This window comes from Brachycentrus maculatus, unplaced genomic scaffold, assembly GCF_059751285.1.
Source record: "Brachycentrus maculatus isolate JH-2025_06_01 unplaced genomic scaffold, ASM5975128v1 h1tg000277l, whole genome shotgun sequence".
Taxonomy (NCBI): Eukaryota; Metazoa; Arthropoda; class Insecta; order Trichoptera; family Brachycentridae; genus Brachycentrus; species Brachycentrus maculatus.
In genome coordinates, this window is record NW_028281028.1 from 362,558 (window position 1) to 377,152 (window position 14,595).

The 14,595-nt window shown below is 32.3% G+C and overlaps 1 protein-coding gene across 9 annotated transcripts in view; it reads right to left on the bottom strand.

The window, feature by feature from the left end:
• Window positions 1–14,595, bottom strand: part of LOC148305208 (serine/threonine-protein kinase minibrain-like) — a 100,226-nt gene that overhangs the window by 3,758 nt on the left and 81,873 nt on the right. For all 9 annotated transcript variants that reach the window (XR_015838226.1, XR_015838224.1, XR_015838225.1 and 6 more), the window contains exons 9-11: window positions 12,806–13,015; window positions 11,456–11,680; window positions 10,557–10,728 (exon numbers count right to left, since the gene is read on the bottom strand). Coding sequence is in view for 6 of the 9 variants with exons in the window: in XM_088267061.1 (XP_088123187.1) it covers window positions 10,557–10,728; window positions 11,456–11,680; window positions 12,806–13,015 (607 nt within the window). In the remaining 3 variants the exon portion in view is untranslated. The remainder of the gene's footprint in view (window positions 1–10,556; window positions 10,729–11,455; window positions 11,681–12,805; window positions 13,016–14,595) is intronic.

Sequence of the window (14,595 nt, forward strand, 5' to 3'; positions counted from 1 at the left end):
CTATTTCGGTGATACGTGATGATCATCGCAAGCGTTAAGTACATAAGAGAGCACATTTTTCAAAATATTGTTTCAATATTGATACCGGAACAAAAAAGCGGTAATTTGGACAAATAAAATAGATGGGTTTTTTTATTATTTTATATGTAAAACAATATATTTCATTCAAACCCTCATCAGCACCCGATGGTGCATAGGGCACTGCATCATATAAACACAGTGTTATCTAGATCATTAACACATGAAGGAAAGGTGATCAGCCCTCCGCTCCAGGTACCAGTCCAGGGTAATATTAAATACATCACTTATATTTATTTGACCCATCCCCCTGGGAATCGAACCTGGGACCTCCAGTACAGTAGCCGAGCGTACTGACCAATACACTACGGAGGCAGAGAACATTATAATACAGAAAATTAAAAGCATTTGTTTCTAGGTATGGTAAAATATTGTCAATTCAAATAAAAATAAAAAATAAAATAAAAACATTTCAATTACAAAATTTGACATGCAATGTATCAAAAAATGCATTTTTTTCCTATGGCAAAATGCAAACGAATTACTTTTAAGATACTAAGATATAACTTAAACCTTAAAAATATGTCGTTCACTCCTTTCAAGAACGTCATAAATCAAAAATTGTCAATTTTCAGTTGTGCATGTTTTCGGAATGCCCATAAAATGTACTTTATCCCAGCAAAAGCGGCATATTTTTAACTTAATATTTACATGCTACAGGGCAGAAAGTGTTGTTTTTGCATTTTGAAGAAAAGGTATAGTTTAATTATTTTTTTTTATATCCTAAATATTTTTCAAATGGAGAAAAAACCTTCAGGTTTTACCTAAAAAGATCTGTTGTACAGTAAAAAGTTCAATAAGTGGCTTGATATTTATTTTTAATACATTGTATTTTATTTTTAAACTTTAAAAACGTTCTTCTGAAAAATCATGTTTTTTGATTTATGACGTTCTTGAAAGGAGTGAGCGATATATGAATAAATTGGAGGTTGATATTTTCTATTCTAATACCTTTCTCACATAGTGAATATTCATACATAAGTAGAAGGTTTGATTGATGAAGATAATAATATGTTTGTAGCTGGACACAACACGGAGGTAAGTGTTTAATATTACAAACTGCTGACTTGTCCTTAAAATGGTTAAATTACATATTAGCTTCATGCAAGTTATATATGGGCAACATTCATGCAATCATCTCCCCCACTATGAGTAATAAAACCATAAATTACACATGCGACTAGAATAAAACAATACAATAGGATGAATAAAGATATAAAACTGTATGAGATGATTGTGATTTATGGAAAGTAATTAAATGAAAGCATTTTAATGACAATGATGTTTTTATCGGATCGACTTGCGATATAGTAAATACTCATTGATACCAAATCAAAGAAAGCAAAATAGTCCACGTAATGAAATTATACTAATTGACTACCGTATATGTACAAGCAAATCGCTCACACCTTTCAAGAACGTCATAAATCAAAAAACTTGATTTTTCAGAAGTTTGTTTTTAAAGTTTAAAAGTATAATACAATGTATTAAAAATAAATTTCAAGCCACTTATTGAACTTTTTACTGTGCAATAGATCTTTTAAGGTAAAACCTGAAGGTTTTTTTCTCCATTTGAAAAATAATTAAACATTACCTTTTCTTCAAAACGCAAAAACAACACTTTCTGCCCTGTAGCGGGTAAATATTAAGTTAAAAATATGCCGCTTTTGCTGGGATATAGTACATTTTCTGGGCATTCCGAAAACATGCACAACTGAAAATTGACAATTTTTGATTCATGACGTTCTTGAAAGGAGTGAGCGAATTGTGTACAACTTTTTGAATAAAAATTCATAAAATCAATTAGTATACTTAAATTTCCATGGATTGAAAGCTTAAAATGATTAAGGAAACACTTGTTTTTATACCATTTGAGTTTATTGATGACTACTAGTTTCGGAAGCTAAACTTAAATCGTCAGGTGTGAATAATAATGTTTTTATTCAGACCTGACGGTGGAATTTCAGCTTCCGAAACTAGTATGTAGTCATTAATAAACTCAAGTGGTATAAAAACAAGTGTTTCCTTAATCATTTTAACATGTCTTACCACAAGGTAAAATGCCGAAACAATAAATAAAGATTGAAAGCTTCTTCTGGGCAGAAAACACATTTACTAATACTATTCTGAATATCATTTCCAAATCACTGTTTTCGGGAGAATAATTTAAAAACTAAAAGTGAAATTATAATAAATATAGGTAGAAATAATAGTAATACAAAATTTCATTGAATTATTTAAGGCAAATTATAAATTTATTTAAAGCATGAACATTATTTTTCAACAGCATTACATACTAAGAAAAAAAATTGACAAGTGCGCAAATGTGCAAGAAATTAAAAATAAAACTTTTTAAATAAAACATTTTATTTTTAACATTAATTAAATCATTTCATTCCTATTTTTTAATTTCTGTTTTTTCTAACCCTTACCCATAAGCAAAGGTGCGTAGAGCACTGCATCGTATTGAAGCATGGTTACATTGATTACTTATTACATGAAGTCAAGGTGATCAGTCCAGGGTAATACTAAATAAATATTAGAGTAAAAAAAAATTACCCCCTGGGAATTGAACCCTTAAGCATGGCAGCCAAAGGTTTTAACCACTACACTACAGAAGCTGACAATTGCTTCTATATGGAGTATAAAGTTTATACAATTATTTATCAATAATTTGATAATATTAATTATTACATATTTTATTTATTGTTTCGGCATTAACTTTGTGGTAAGACATGTTACAATAATTAAAGAAAACACTTCGTTTTTTACCACTTGAGTTTAATTATAGACTACATGTTTCAGAAGCTAAACTTCCATCATTCAGGTCTGTATAATAACTAAAATATAAAATATAAAATTGTTCTATAAATAAGGATAGGGGGAAAGTAAGGGGAAGGGGTTAGTCAAGGAACGGAGTTTGAAAACAAAGGAAAAATTGAAAGCAATGGCGAAGAATTTTGAAACAATATATTATTTAATAAATTATTATTAGAATTCAGGTTTTTTTGTATTTCTAAATTTTCAAGATAATTCATAATTTGGCCTTTATATGGAACAAGGTGTAATAATTTTAATTTATGGGAGTGAAATGAGTGATTAGTATCTATTATATGATTTGCAAATTCCGAAAAATAATTACTAACAAGACCGCTTTGATGTTCTTTAATTCTAATCTTTAAATTTCTCGCAGTTTGGCCAATATATTTTCTATCACAATCTCCACACGAAATTTCATAAACACCACTTTTTTGTAATAAATCAATTTTAGATTTTGAGTTATCGAGGATTTTATGTAAATTATTATTTGTATAATATGCAGGTTGGATATGGGAGGGTAAGATTTTCGAAATATTTTTAGTTATTGAACCCGTATATAAATTTTTTCGCCAAGATTTATTTTTTATTGAATCATTATTAGGTGCTGAATATATGTATTTTTTGGTAAAATTATTTTTAATTTTATTTTTTAACATTTTATCTATTAGCGCGCTATTATACCCGTTGTTTTTTGCTATTAGTTTAATTGTGTTTAATTCACGATTATAATTTGAGTTACTGAGGGGGATATTAATTAGTCTATTTAATAATGAATGGAAACTGGCCATTTTATGTGAAATGGGATGAATGGAATCAGCTGGAATTTTTTGAAAAAAGACCCAACGATTAAATATCAAACGAAATTAAAAGAAGTACTTAAACGTTGCCCTACTATCATTGTTGATAATATTAAAGATTTTATTATTAATAAAAATCCCCAAATTCCAAGATTATACGGGTTACCTAAATTACACAAAATAAATGTTCCAATTAGACCAGTTGTATCATACGTGAGTGCGCCAAATTATAAACTTTGTAAATTACTAAATCATTTAATTATATGTCATAAAATTTTTTCACCAACATATAGCATAAAGAATACTTTGGAATTTATTGAGAAAACTAAATATTTAAATATTCCTTCTAATGCTAAAATTATTTCATTTGATATTGTAAATTTATTCACAAACGTCCCAATAGATGATGCCAAAAGTGTTTTTATGAAACTATTATGTGATTCAGATTTAGATGATTTGTATGTAAAAGAAATGACTAGAATTTATGATATTTGTACATCTCAAAATTATTTTGAATTTAATAGCTTAATTTATGAACAACGAGACGGACTCCCAATGGGTTCTCCTCTTTCGCCAGTATTAGCTGATATGTTCCTTAATGATTTTGAGACAGAATTATTAAATTCTAATCATCCTATTATAAAAACATGTATTTTTAGATGGTTTAGGTACGTTGATGACATTTTTTGTATTTTTATTGGGACTGATAGACAATTAGATTCATTCCTTACCCACATCAACACTTTACATAATAATATTAAATTTACCATGGAAAAAAATGACGATAATACCCTAAATTTTCTTGATTTATCGATTAAAGTTATAAATAATAAATTAGATTTTAATATATATCGTAAACCAACACACACTGACACAGTCATTCCAGCTGATTCCATTCATCCCATTTCACATAAAATGGCCAGTTTCCATTCATTATTAAATAGACTAATTAATATCCCCCTCAGTAACTCAAATTATAATCGTGAATTAAACACAATTAAACTAATAGCAAAAAACAACGGGTATAATAGCGCGCTAATAGATAAAATGTTAAAAAATAAAATTAAAAATAATTTTACCAAAAAATACATATATTCAGCACCTAATAATGATTCAATAAAAAATAAATCTTGGCGAAAAAATTTATATACGGGTTCAATAACTAAAAATATTTCGAAAATCTTACCCTCCCATATCCAACCTGCATATTATACAAATAATAATTTACATAAAATCCTCGATAACTCAAAATCTAAAATTGATTTATTACAAAAAAGTGGTGTTTATGAAATTTCGTGTGGAGATTGTGATAGAAAATATATTGGCCAAACTGCGAGAAATTTAAAGATTAGAATTAAAGAACATCAAAGCGGTCTTGTTAGTAATTATTTTTCGGAATTTGCAAATCATATAATAGATACTAATCACTCATTTCACTCCCATAAATTAAAATTATTACACCTTGTTCCATATAAAGGCCAAATTATGAATTATCTTGAAAATTTAGAAATACAAAAAAACCTGAATTCTAATAATAATTTATTAAATAATATATTGTTTCAAAATTCTTCGCCATTGCTTTCAATTTTTCCTTTGTTTTCAAACTCCGTTCCTTGACTAACCCCTTCCCCTTACTTTCCCCCTATCCTTATTTATAGAACAATTTTATATTTTATATTTTAGTTATTATACAGACCTGAATGATGGAAGTTTAGCTTCTGAAACATGTAGTCTATAATTAAACTCAAGTGGTAAAAAACGAAGTGTTTTCTTTAATTATTAATTATTACATACTGGCACTTTTGCTTTTGTATAAGCATAATTTCAACACTAAACTGAAAAGCTAAAAAAACTGTAGTAACAGAATTGAATATCATTAATTTTCCAATAAACATAATACAATTGCAGAAATAAAACTTACATATTGAATTCTACAACATTTTTCATCTATTAGATTATTTTGTGAGAGGAATGGTTTGCAACGAAACATGCATTATTTTTAAATATTATAACTATTGGCATTATTTGATGTTTGTATATCTACAGGATGGCACTGTACAGTCCGGTTGTGAAACACAATTGTATCCAAAGTCGGTGAGTGTTGTTGTAGGGGGCATGCTGAATATTTAATAAAAGATTCCTATGGTACTCTTTGCAAAGTTAAGGAGGGATGTGTAGAAATTACATTTATATCGGATAATGTTTTATATTGGAAGTGGGTTCCAGGCATTCTATGAACTCATTACATTAGGGGACTTCTCAAGCAAACATAATCAGAACTCCATTCAGCCAAACACTCAGATTTGTCTTTGTTAATATCGGTAATTATATGATGTGGTACTACACTTTGCAGTGAGGCAACCAATCAACTACAATTTTTTTTTAGTTCAAGTAGTTCAACACTATGATTTTATTATTTATAATATAATAAGTATAGTACAAAAAATTGATCCATATTTCGTGGAAAAAATGGATTGTCTTCATAAAACATTTGTTTCATCTAAGTTACATGTTCATGTAAATTTACTAAATATATATTAACACATTGTTTGCGGGAAACGCTTAAAAGCGTCTTTAACATACTGTTAGTAGAGAGCGGGAGATGCTTATAAGCGTTCTATTTGCTTACTCTTGGTATAGCGCGAGAGATGCCAAAAAACATTGTACAGATCGGAATTGGGTTTGTGGTTACTTGTGATTAGTATATGATAGTATATTATATTATTAATATACTAATTAAGGTTGGGGTTGATGAAAACTGTCCGAAAACAATGTGTCAATATATTGCTGATACTTGCTCATCTATATAAATATGAATTACATGTCCAAAGAACAGAAACAAAAATGTGTTACCGCCGTGTTAATCCAGCAATTAAAAGGTAAAGAAAAATATAGTCTCGGTAAATCTGTCAGAGATTTAATGGAACATGGTTAATACATTCTATATTTAATAGGTAACTAATACTTTCTAGTGCAAAACTGGTTGAAAAAGACAAACTGAGTGTCGGCGCTAGTGTAAGGGTATTCTAGAATAATGATTATCATGTTTGTTACAGTTGATATCGGACCTGGATGGGTTAGATTGGCCCCCCTCACACTAGGTGCTGCGAGGAAGTCCGGCGAGTGGCGCTAGTCATCGCACGCTCTCTGGGCACAAAATAACAACACACACTCGTCATTACTTGCACCCGCTAGTGTTTCCGTTCCACAATATATCTTTACATATGGGCACCCTAATTCGGACAGAAACTAGCTTTTTTTCAGCACCTCGACAAATTATTTTGCGAGTTGATAATAATAATAATAATTTCCATTCCAGCTTGACTAAGCTAGTATTTGATTTGATATGATTGTTATTTGATGACATATAGGGAAGGGTAGTGTGATTATATGTTACTAAACGTTAAGGAGTCGTCCTAATACAACACAATCACGTGACCATTGCAAGTTCTTGCGAATTTTGCTTGTATGAATCCCCGATTAAACATACAGATCTCGAATAAGTGTCCTTATTGGTTGCGCGAATGCCAAGTAGGACACTTATTCGAGATTTATATGTTTAATCGTGGATTCGTACAAGTAAAAATTGCAAAAACTTGCGATGGTCGCGTAATCGCATTGTATTAGGACGATGCCTATTGCAAAGAGAAATAATTTCTTGAAATACAAAGAAACTCGGTTATAGCGGAGTCATCGAAGGGAGTCACACATTACTGAATGGAATTTGATAAACTAAGAAAAGGGTCAGAAAGCACACACAATTAGTATTGTCATTAAAGCAATGTGTAATCATACAATCAAGTACAAGTTAGTAAATTGGTATTGGAAAATATTGTAAAAAAAGCATTATACATGATTTCCATTCAGTCACATTGATGGAAAGTGTGTATAATGCTTTTTTTACAATATCGCTTCGCTTAAACCGAGGTTCACTATACACAAGAGGTAAGCATTAATTTTTCATTTGTAAAACTGGGATATTAAATAACTGATTCGCAAACCAGTAATTATTATTTAGTATTTTTTCTCAACTTCAGGTACCCAAAAAATATGATTTGATTTAGCTATGCAATAAAAACAGTAATCCACCTCGTACTTGGTTAAAATATTAACACAATACAGTATTTATTTCTCAACTGTTTATATTAACTACGCACACGGAACTTTTCCTTTCTTAATACAATACTAACATTGATTTTTTGTACCATAGACTTGTATTATAAAAGACATAAATTGATGTACATTGTGATGCTAAATGGAAAACGGCCAAAATGTTTTCACAAACAAGGTATAAATAAAAATATAAAGATGTGATTGCTGATACTGCGTGATTATGTTCAGATGTTCGGATGAGACGATCAAACAATATGATGTAGAGAACACAGATCGTAGCAAAGTTCTAGCAAGCACTATCACAATAGTAATATGTTATACATAGATTGAATAAAATAAACATTGAACACAAACACACACATATATTAGAATACAGGGATAATAAATCATAGCATAAAAATGTAGCCTCAACAAATTGTTCCTTTGTACGATTGTAGATACTACAAAGGTGCGCTACGATCGGAGGTAATTTTCGTACACTGTGTGAAGGTATTGAGTGTCAAGTTTAGCTCAACACCGTCTAACACTGTAATAGATTTATATTATCCACTGACACTTCGTGATGGAATTGCATTTTAATATATTATTAGATTAAAACCAATATTTTTAGCTTTTCCACTTTATTTTTATTTGACCAGCGACCGGGTTTCGTCGTTACCGACATCATCAGACTGGTGGAAGGCTATACAAATTGTTATGTTATATATAAAACAAGGCAGGAGTTGATAACCATGATTTGATATAATTTTATTGAGAAATTAATTTAATTTGAGTGAATTTAAGTATATTTATTGACTTGGCGTTTAATTTGTAGAACTCCATTTTAATTTATGTATTAATTTTAAATCAAACACAGATTTTTTGAGTCTACTAAGTTGTATTTTATTAACAAAAAACACATAAAAAATTATATTGTGACAATTGTTTCGCCTTGTTAGGGCATTATCAAACGAATGTAACAAACATTCGTTTGATAATGCCCTAACAAGGCGAAACAATTGTCACAATATAATTTTTTATGTGTTTTTTGTTAATAAAATACAACTTAGTAGACTCAAAAAATCTGTGTTTGATTTAAAATTAATACATAAATTTAAAATTAATACATGAATTTAAGTATTTTATGATATTAAAATTATTTATAAAAAATAATTTTATATTTATAAAAAATTATTTTAATATCATAAAATACTTAAATTCACTCAAATTAAATTAAATTCTCAATAAAATTATATCAAATCATGGTTATCAACTCCTGCCTTGTTGGAATGCAGACCTGACTTGAGAGCAGACAGATGACCCTAAAATAATGGACTTCGATCATAATTTGCAAGGGGTGTAGAAAACATTAACATATCGCTCACTCCTTTCAAGAACGTCATATATCAAAAATCATCAACTTTCAGTTGTGCATGTTTTTGGAATGCCTAGAAAATGTACTATATATCCCAGCAAAAGCGGCATATTTTTAACTTAATATTTGCCCGCTACAGGGCAGAAAGTGTTATTTTTGCATTTTGAAGAAAATGTATTGTTGAATTATTTTTTTTAATATACTTAATATTTTTCAAATGGAATGAAAAAACATTCAGGTTTTACCTAAAAAGATCTGTTGCACAGTAAAAAGTTCAATAAGTGGCTTGATATTTATTTTTAATACATTGTATTATATTTTTAAACTTTAAAAACAATCTCCTGAAAAATCAAGTTTTTTGATTTATGACGTTGTTGAAAGGAGTGAGCGATATTAGATTTATATGACCGGTTTTCTTAGTTATGCTAAGCTACACGCCACATTTGTGCACCTTTGTACATTGTACAAACATAACGATCGCGTTGTACCCTTTTAGTTCTACAACCATAAGTAGGTTAAATTTCGTCATGATAGTAGAACAACGGCGCATGTGACTTTGATAAAGCTTACAAGAGAGTGCAATAAAGTTTGCTTTTTTTTTCAATAGTTCTAGCATGATTAGAAACAAGAACATTCACTTAACTTTATCTTTAAAAACTAATGAAAAAAAACACCTTTTTTTTATAACATTAACACATTTTTATTTTTGATTTGACACATTGTTTGCGGGAAGACCGTCTTTTACATACTGTTGGTAGAGAGCGGGAGACGCCTATAAGCATTCTATTTGTTTACTTTTGATAGAGCGCGAGACGCCAAAAACATTGTATGGATCAGAATCAGATCACAAGTAACATAATCAGAAGTTTACGGTATATTACTATTATACGACCCTTATTAGTATACTAATTACGGTCGGGATTCATGAGAAAACCGCCCAATGAAAATGTGTTAAAATTGGTCTTGGTACCATAAACCAAGTTAGGACACAAAATGCCGAACCCTCTTCCAGTAGAATGGAAGGTCTGCTGACGACAGTCAACAGTGTCCGGCTTCTCCCGAGGAGTTTTACATGGTTTTCTCCCAGCAATGAGCAAATGCTGAGATGTTACTGATTGGCCCACACTAGATTAAAATAAATCCCTCCTGTTCCCAACACAGATTAAAATAAAACATCTTTTTTTTTAAGTTAGAAGAAACAAAAATGCACTTAATGATCTATAAACCTTGTACATAATAAGCAAGGTAAATAATAAATGCAAATCCCATTCCAAAAAAATTAAAAAGTAAATTGTGCATTTGTTATCACATCCGCCATTGTCCTACTATCGATGTACACTTTTGTCGGTAATGTTTGTCTGCATGTCCCGTTCAGTAGTTGGGGGGATAGTTACCGTGGGGCAGGGAGGGGGGCTGGTGCGGCGGGGAAGCGGAGGGGAGGGGCCCGCCCGCAGCGCTCGTGTTGGTGGCCTCGTCCGCAGTCCGCTTGAAGAAGTTGTGCTGCAGGGCGTAGTAGGGGGTCACGCGCGCCTTCGGGTCGTAGTCCAACATGCGCAGGATGAGATCCTGCAATTTATATTTACGTCCGTTAAAAATTATTCAAATGGCGTCAATGGTCAATCACAGATACCAAATACCATACAGATATTTTTGTCACTTTATAGACAGATATTATAAGATAGAATTAGTATAAAAAAAGCACAAACTGGTTACAACAGTAAAAGCTCATTAATACAAATATCGATAATAAAAATTTTGAAAAAATTTGGGATAAAATCACCAATACACAAAAGTTTCTCAGTGTATGCGTGCGTGGCGTGCTTTGCGTATACTATTGCGTATATTACGCGTTTACTGCGTAGTAGTGCGCAGATCATCTTACGCAGCAGTAGTGTCGCAAGTGTAGCTATTGCGGCTACTAGTGATGTATTTTTTTCTCGTTTTTAGATACTTACCAAATCTAACATTACAAAATTGTAACATTTCAACTTCAACAAGGTTATTAAAAGCGACATTTAGGAATATTCACATTTTTCCCGTTTTTAAACCACATTAGGTACACCATATGAAGTGTACAAAATACATGTCACCGGTGCACGCAGAAGTTTTTAGCACCATAAGGGAAGGGTTACACAACTATCCTAGGTCTAAGTGACCCATACTAAAAATATAAACCAAAAGAATTGAAAGTTGGTGCTCGAACCCAGAAACTCAGAAAGTCTGCGGCACTAACCGCAGGATTAATGCAGTACAACAAGTGTTACTTGTGAAGAAGAATTGCGAGTGTACTGACCTTGAACTTGAGGTAGTCGGAGCCGCTGTGGCCCGCCTCCCCGCGGCGGCGCTGCGCCGGGCCGCCGCCGTCCACGCCGAGGATGTCGTGCAGGCGGCGCGTGCCGGGGGCGCGGTACTTGCGCCCGCTCTCCTTGCCGCCCGTCGCCGTCGGGCACTTCTTCAGCACGTACCCGCCGCCCTCCGCGCTCGCCAGCTTGTCGAAGAACTTGCGCGTCTTGTGCGCCTGCAACACCATCCGATCTTTAGTCACACACGCCACAAACAAGAAAACATCTCTCAACACCGGGCCAATATGAAGACATCTAACAAGAATGAAGCATCTCTCAATACCGGGCCAGTATGTAGACATCTAACAAAAAGGAAGCATCTCTTCAATACCTGGCCAATAAGTAGACATCTAACAAGAATGACGCATCTCTCAATACCATTGGATATTAATACTGGAAGACGGACAGTTCTGGTGCTGGAGGCATCTAGTAAAGATCCCCCAAAGGTCTGCAAGCCGTCGTTGTACAATTTTGAGTCTTTTGATTCTTCAGACAAATAATCAAAAAATTCAATGGAGCGACTTACGCAGGGTTGAGAAACCTTTTCATTTTTAAGGGCACATTCATTTATTCGATTTACCATAAGGCCGATATCTCCAACATTCAAATTAGAAGGCATTAAATCAAATGTTACAAGGTTTCAAAGTAAATAAAGTTGCGATTTATCATATATTAAGGCAAAAGGCTGCGTTTGTAAAAATTTCAAGTCAGTCCATCAATTACTTTTTGAGTTTTGCGGACACAAACTTACGTAAGCTGAAGCTATTTCTATATACTTATTAAGATATTCGAATTTTCTTTTAACTGACAGAAGTTAACAGGCCGTATGAGAGTGACCAAGAGGCCACAAGGTTCTCCACCCCTGGATTAGCGGAACAGGAATGAATGGAAGGAAAAATATTAAATGGACGGTCACCAACGTAACAACAGACCTCGTCTATACTCAAATACATGGCTGATCACAAGATGCCATGAGATGGTGTAAGACAGGATGTTCTTCTTCTTCTTTTTGTAGATCCTAGGGATCTGTTTGTGCCTTCGCATGTCACTCTTGGGATGTTGACTCCCAGCTGTCTTTCCATCTTTTCGGAGGTCTGCCTGGGGGTCTGCGTCCTTCAGGGTTGCCTTAGAGGGCGATACGTGGAAGTCTGTCTTCTGACATCCTGTTTATATGTTCCTTCCAGAATCGCCTTCGTTGTCGTCCCCACCTCACGATATCCTCCGTCTTACACATGCTTCGAATGTCGGTATTTCTTACAGGATGTTGTAACGGTAACACAGGATGTTGCAAGAGGTCTCACCTGGTCCAGCAAGTGCTTGGGCGGCATGCCGAGGACCTCGACTATCTTGTTCATCTGGTCGTGCTCGTTGGCCCCGCTGAACAGCGGCTCCCCGGTGTGCATCTCCACGAGGATGCAGCCCAGCGACCACATGTCGATGGCCAGGTCGTAGGGAATGCCCAACAGCACCTCGGGTGATCGGTAAAACCGGGATTGGATGTATTGGTATATCTGAAAGCACACCGTCGCCACTATTACATCCTTTCTGAACCCTATCTACACAGGACACCGCATGGGGTAGACACGCTGTTAACACACTAAGGACGGGAAAGGTATTTCTACCCGTTCAGTCGATTGATGCTTAACCCTTTCGATGCCGGAAGGTATTAATACAGCCATACCTAGCAGGCTGTTTTTTTTTTTTAGCAAAAATGTGAAAGCTTTTAGAAAGATGACTGTAACTTTCATAATATCGGTAAATTGTAATATTTTAGTATTTCTTGATCTTTTTAATAGATGTAGAAAATAAATAGAGGATATTAAAAATCTTAAGAAAAAAATTAATGCCCATTACATATAAATCTTGAAAAAATATATAAAAAAGACTATTATACCATTGATTATATAAAACATTAAACCAGGAGTGTAAGTCCCTCTCCAAGCACAAGAGCTCAGTCTCTTTTTTGGAGAGGCACAGCGAATCCAAAACTAAAAGTTTGCCATATGTATGAATGTTTAGAAAATGTATTATGTTGTACTTAAAAATGTAACTATATTAAATAAAAAATTTAAAAATGTGTGTATATTTCTAAACAAAAAATATTGCAATTGGATTTGATATTGGCTTGCGACTAACTAAATACATTTATTATTAAAATATGTAAATTATCGAAAAGTTTTCTTTGGGAATTTCATAATTTAAACATTTTAGTATTGGCGTTTAATGTGTTAAATATTTCTCCTGAAAAAGTGCCGTTTGTCAGTTGAACAGTTAAAAATGTTTATAAAATTTTATTACTAAAGAATAATCAGGAAAAATCTGTATAAAATGCTATCAAAAGTTTTATATTTTGGTGAGGGAGTTAGCCATTTTTAATTTTTACAAATTCATACTTTTTTTCATCTAGAATAATAAGAAAACTCTGAAAAAATTATTTTTCACAAATTATAATATAATAACACTATGTGTTAAGTAAAATAGTGTGTTAATTATAAAGTTTTAAACGTGAAGAGTTGATTATTTTGGAGCAAGGACATTTTACTCAAGTTTTTAAGGACAATGTATGGCTAGCGTGAACGGGGGAGACTTGGCTTGGACAAATAAATCAAAACCTTAAATTTGGACATGTCAAGAGGAGTGTCCCTAGTGTAGTTTCATAATAGTTGCTAAAATATAACAGCATAAATGCTTCCAACCTCTGCACAGGCAAAGTACATAAACTAATTCCTTTAGCAAGGTTAGAATACATTCAAAAAATAATTTCCCTTCGTGAAATACTACTAAGTAAAAAATAATAATATACATATTTCATACATACACATATCGCTCACTCCTTTCAAGAACGTCATAAATCAAAAAACTTTAAAAATTTAGTTTAAGTTTAAAAATATAATACAATGTATTAAAAATAAGTATCAAGTAACTTATTGAACTTTTTACTGTGCAACAGATCTTTTTAAGTAAAACCTGAAGGTTTTTTCTCCATTTGAAAAATATATGGTATATTAAAAAAATATATGAAACAATACCTTTTCTTCAAAATGCAAAAACAACACTTTCTGCACTGTAGCGGGTAAATATCAAGTTAAAA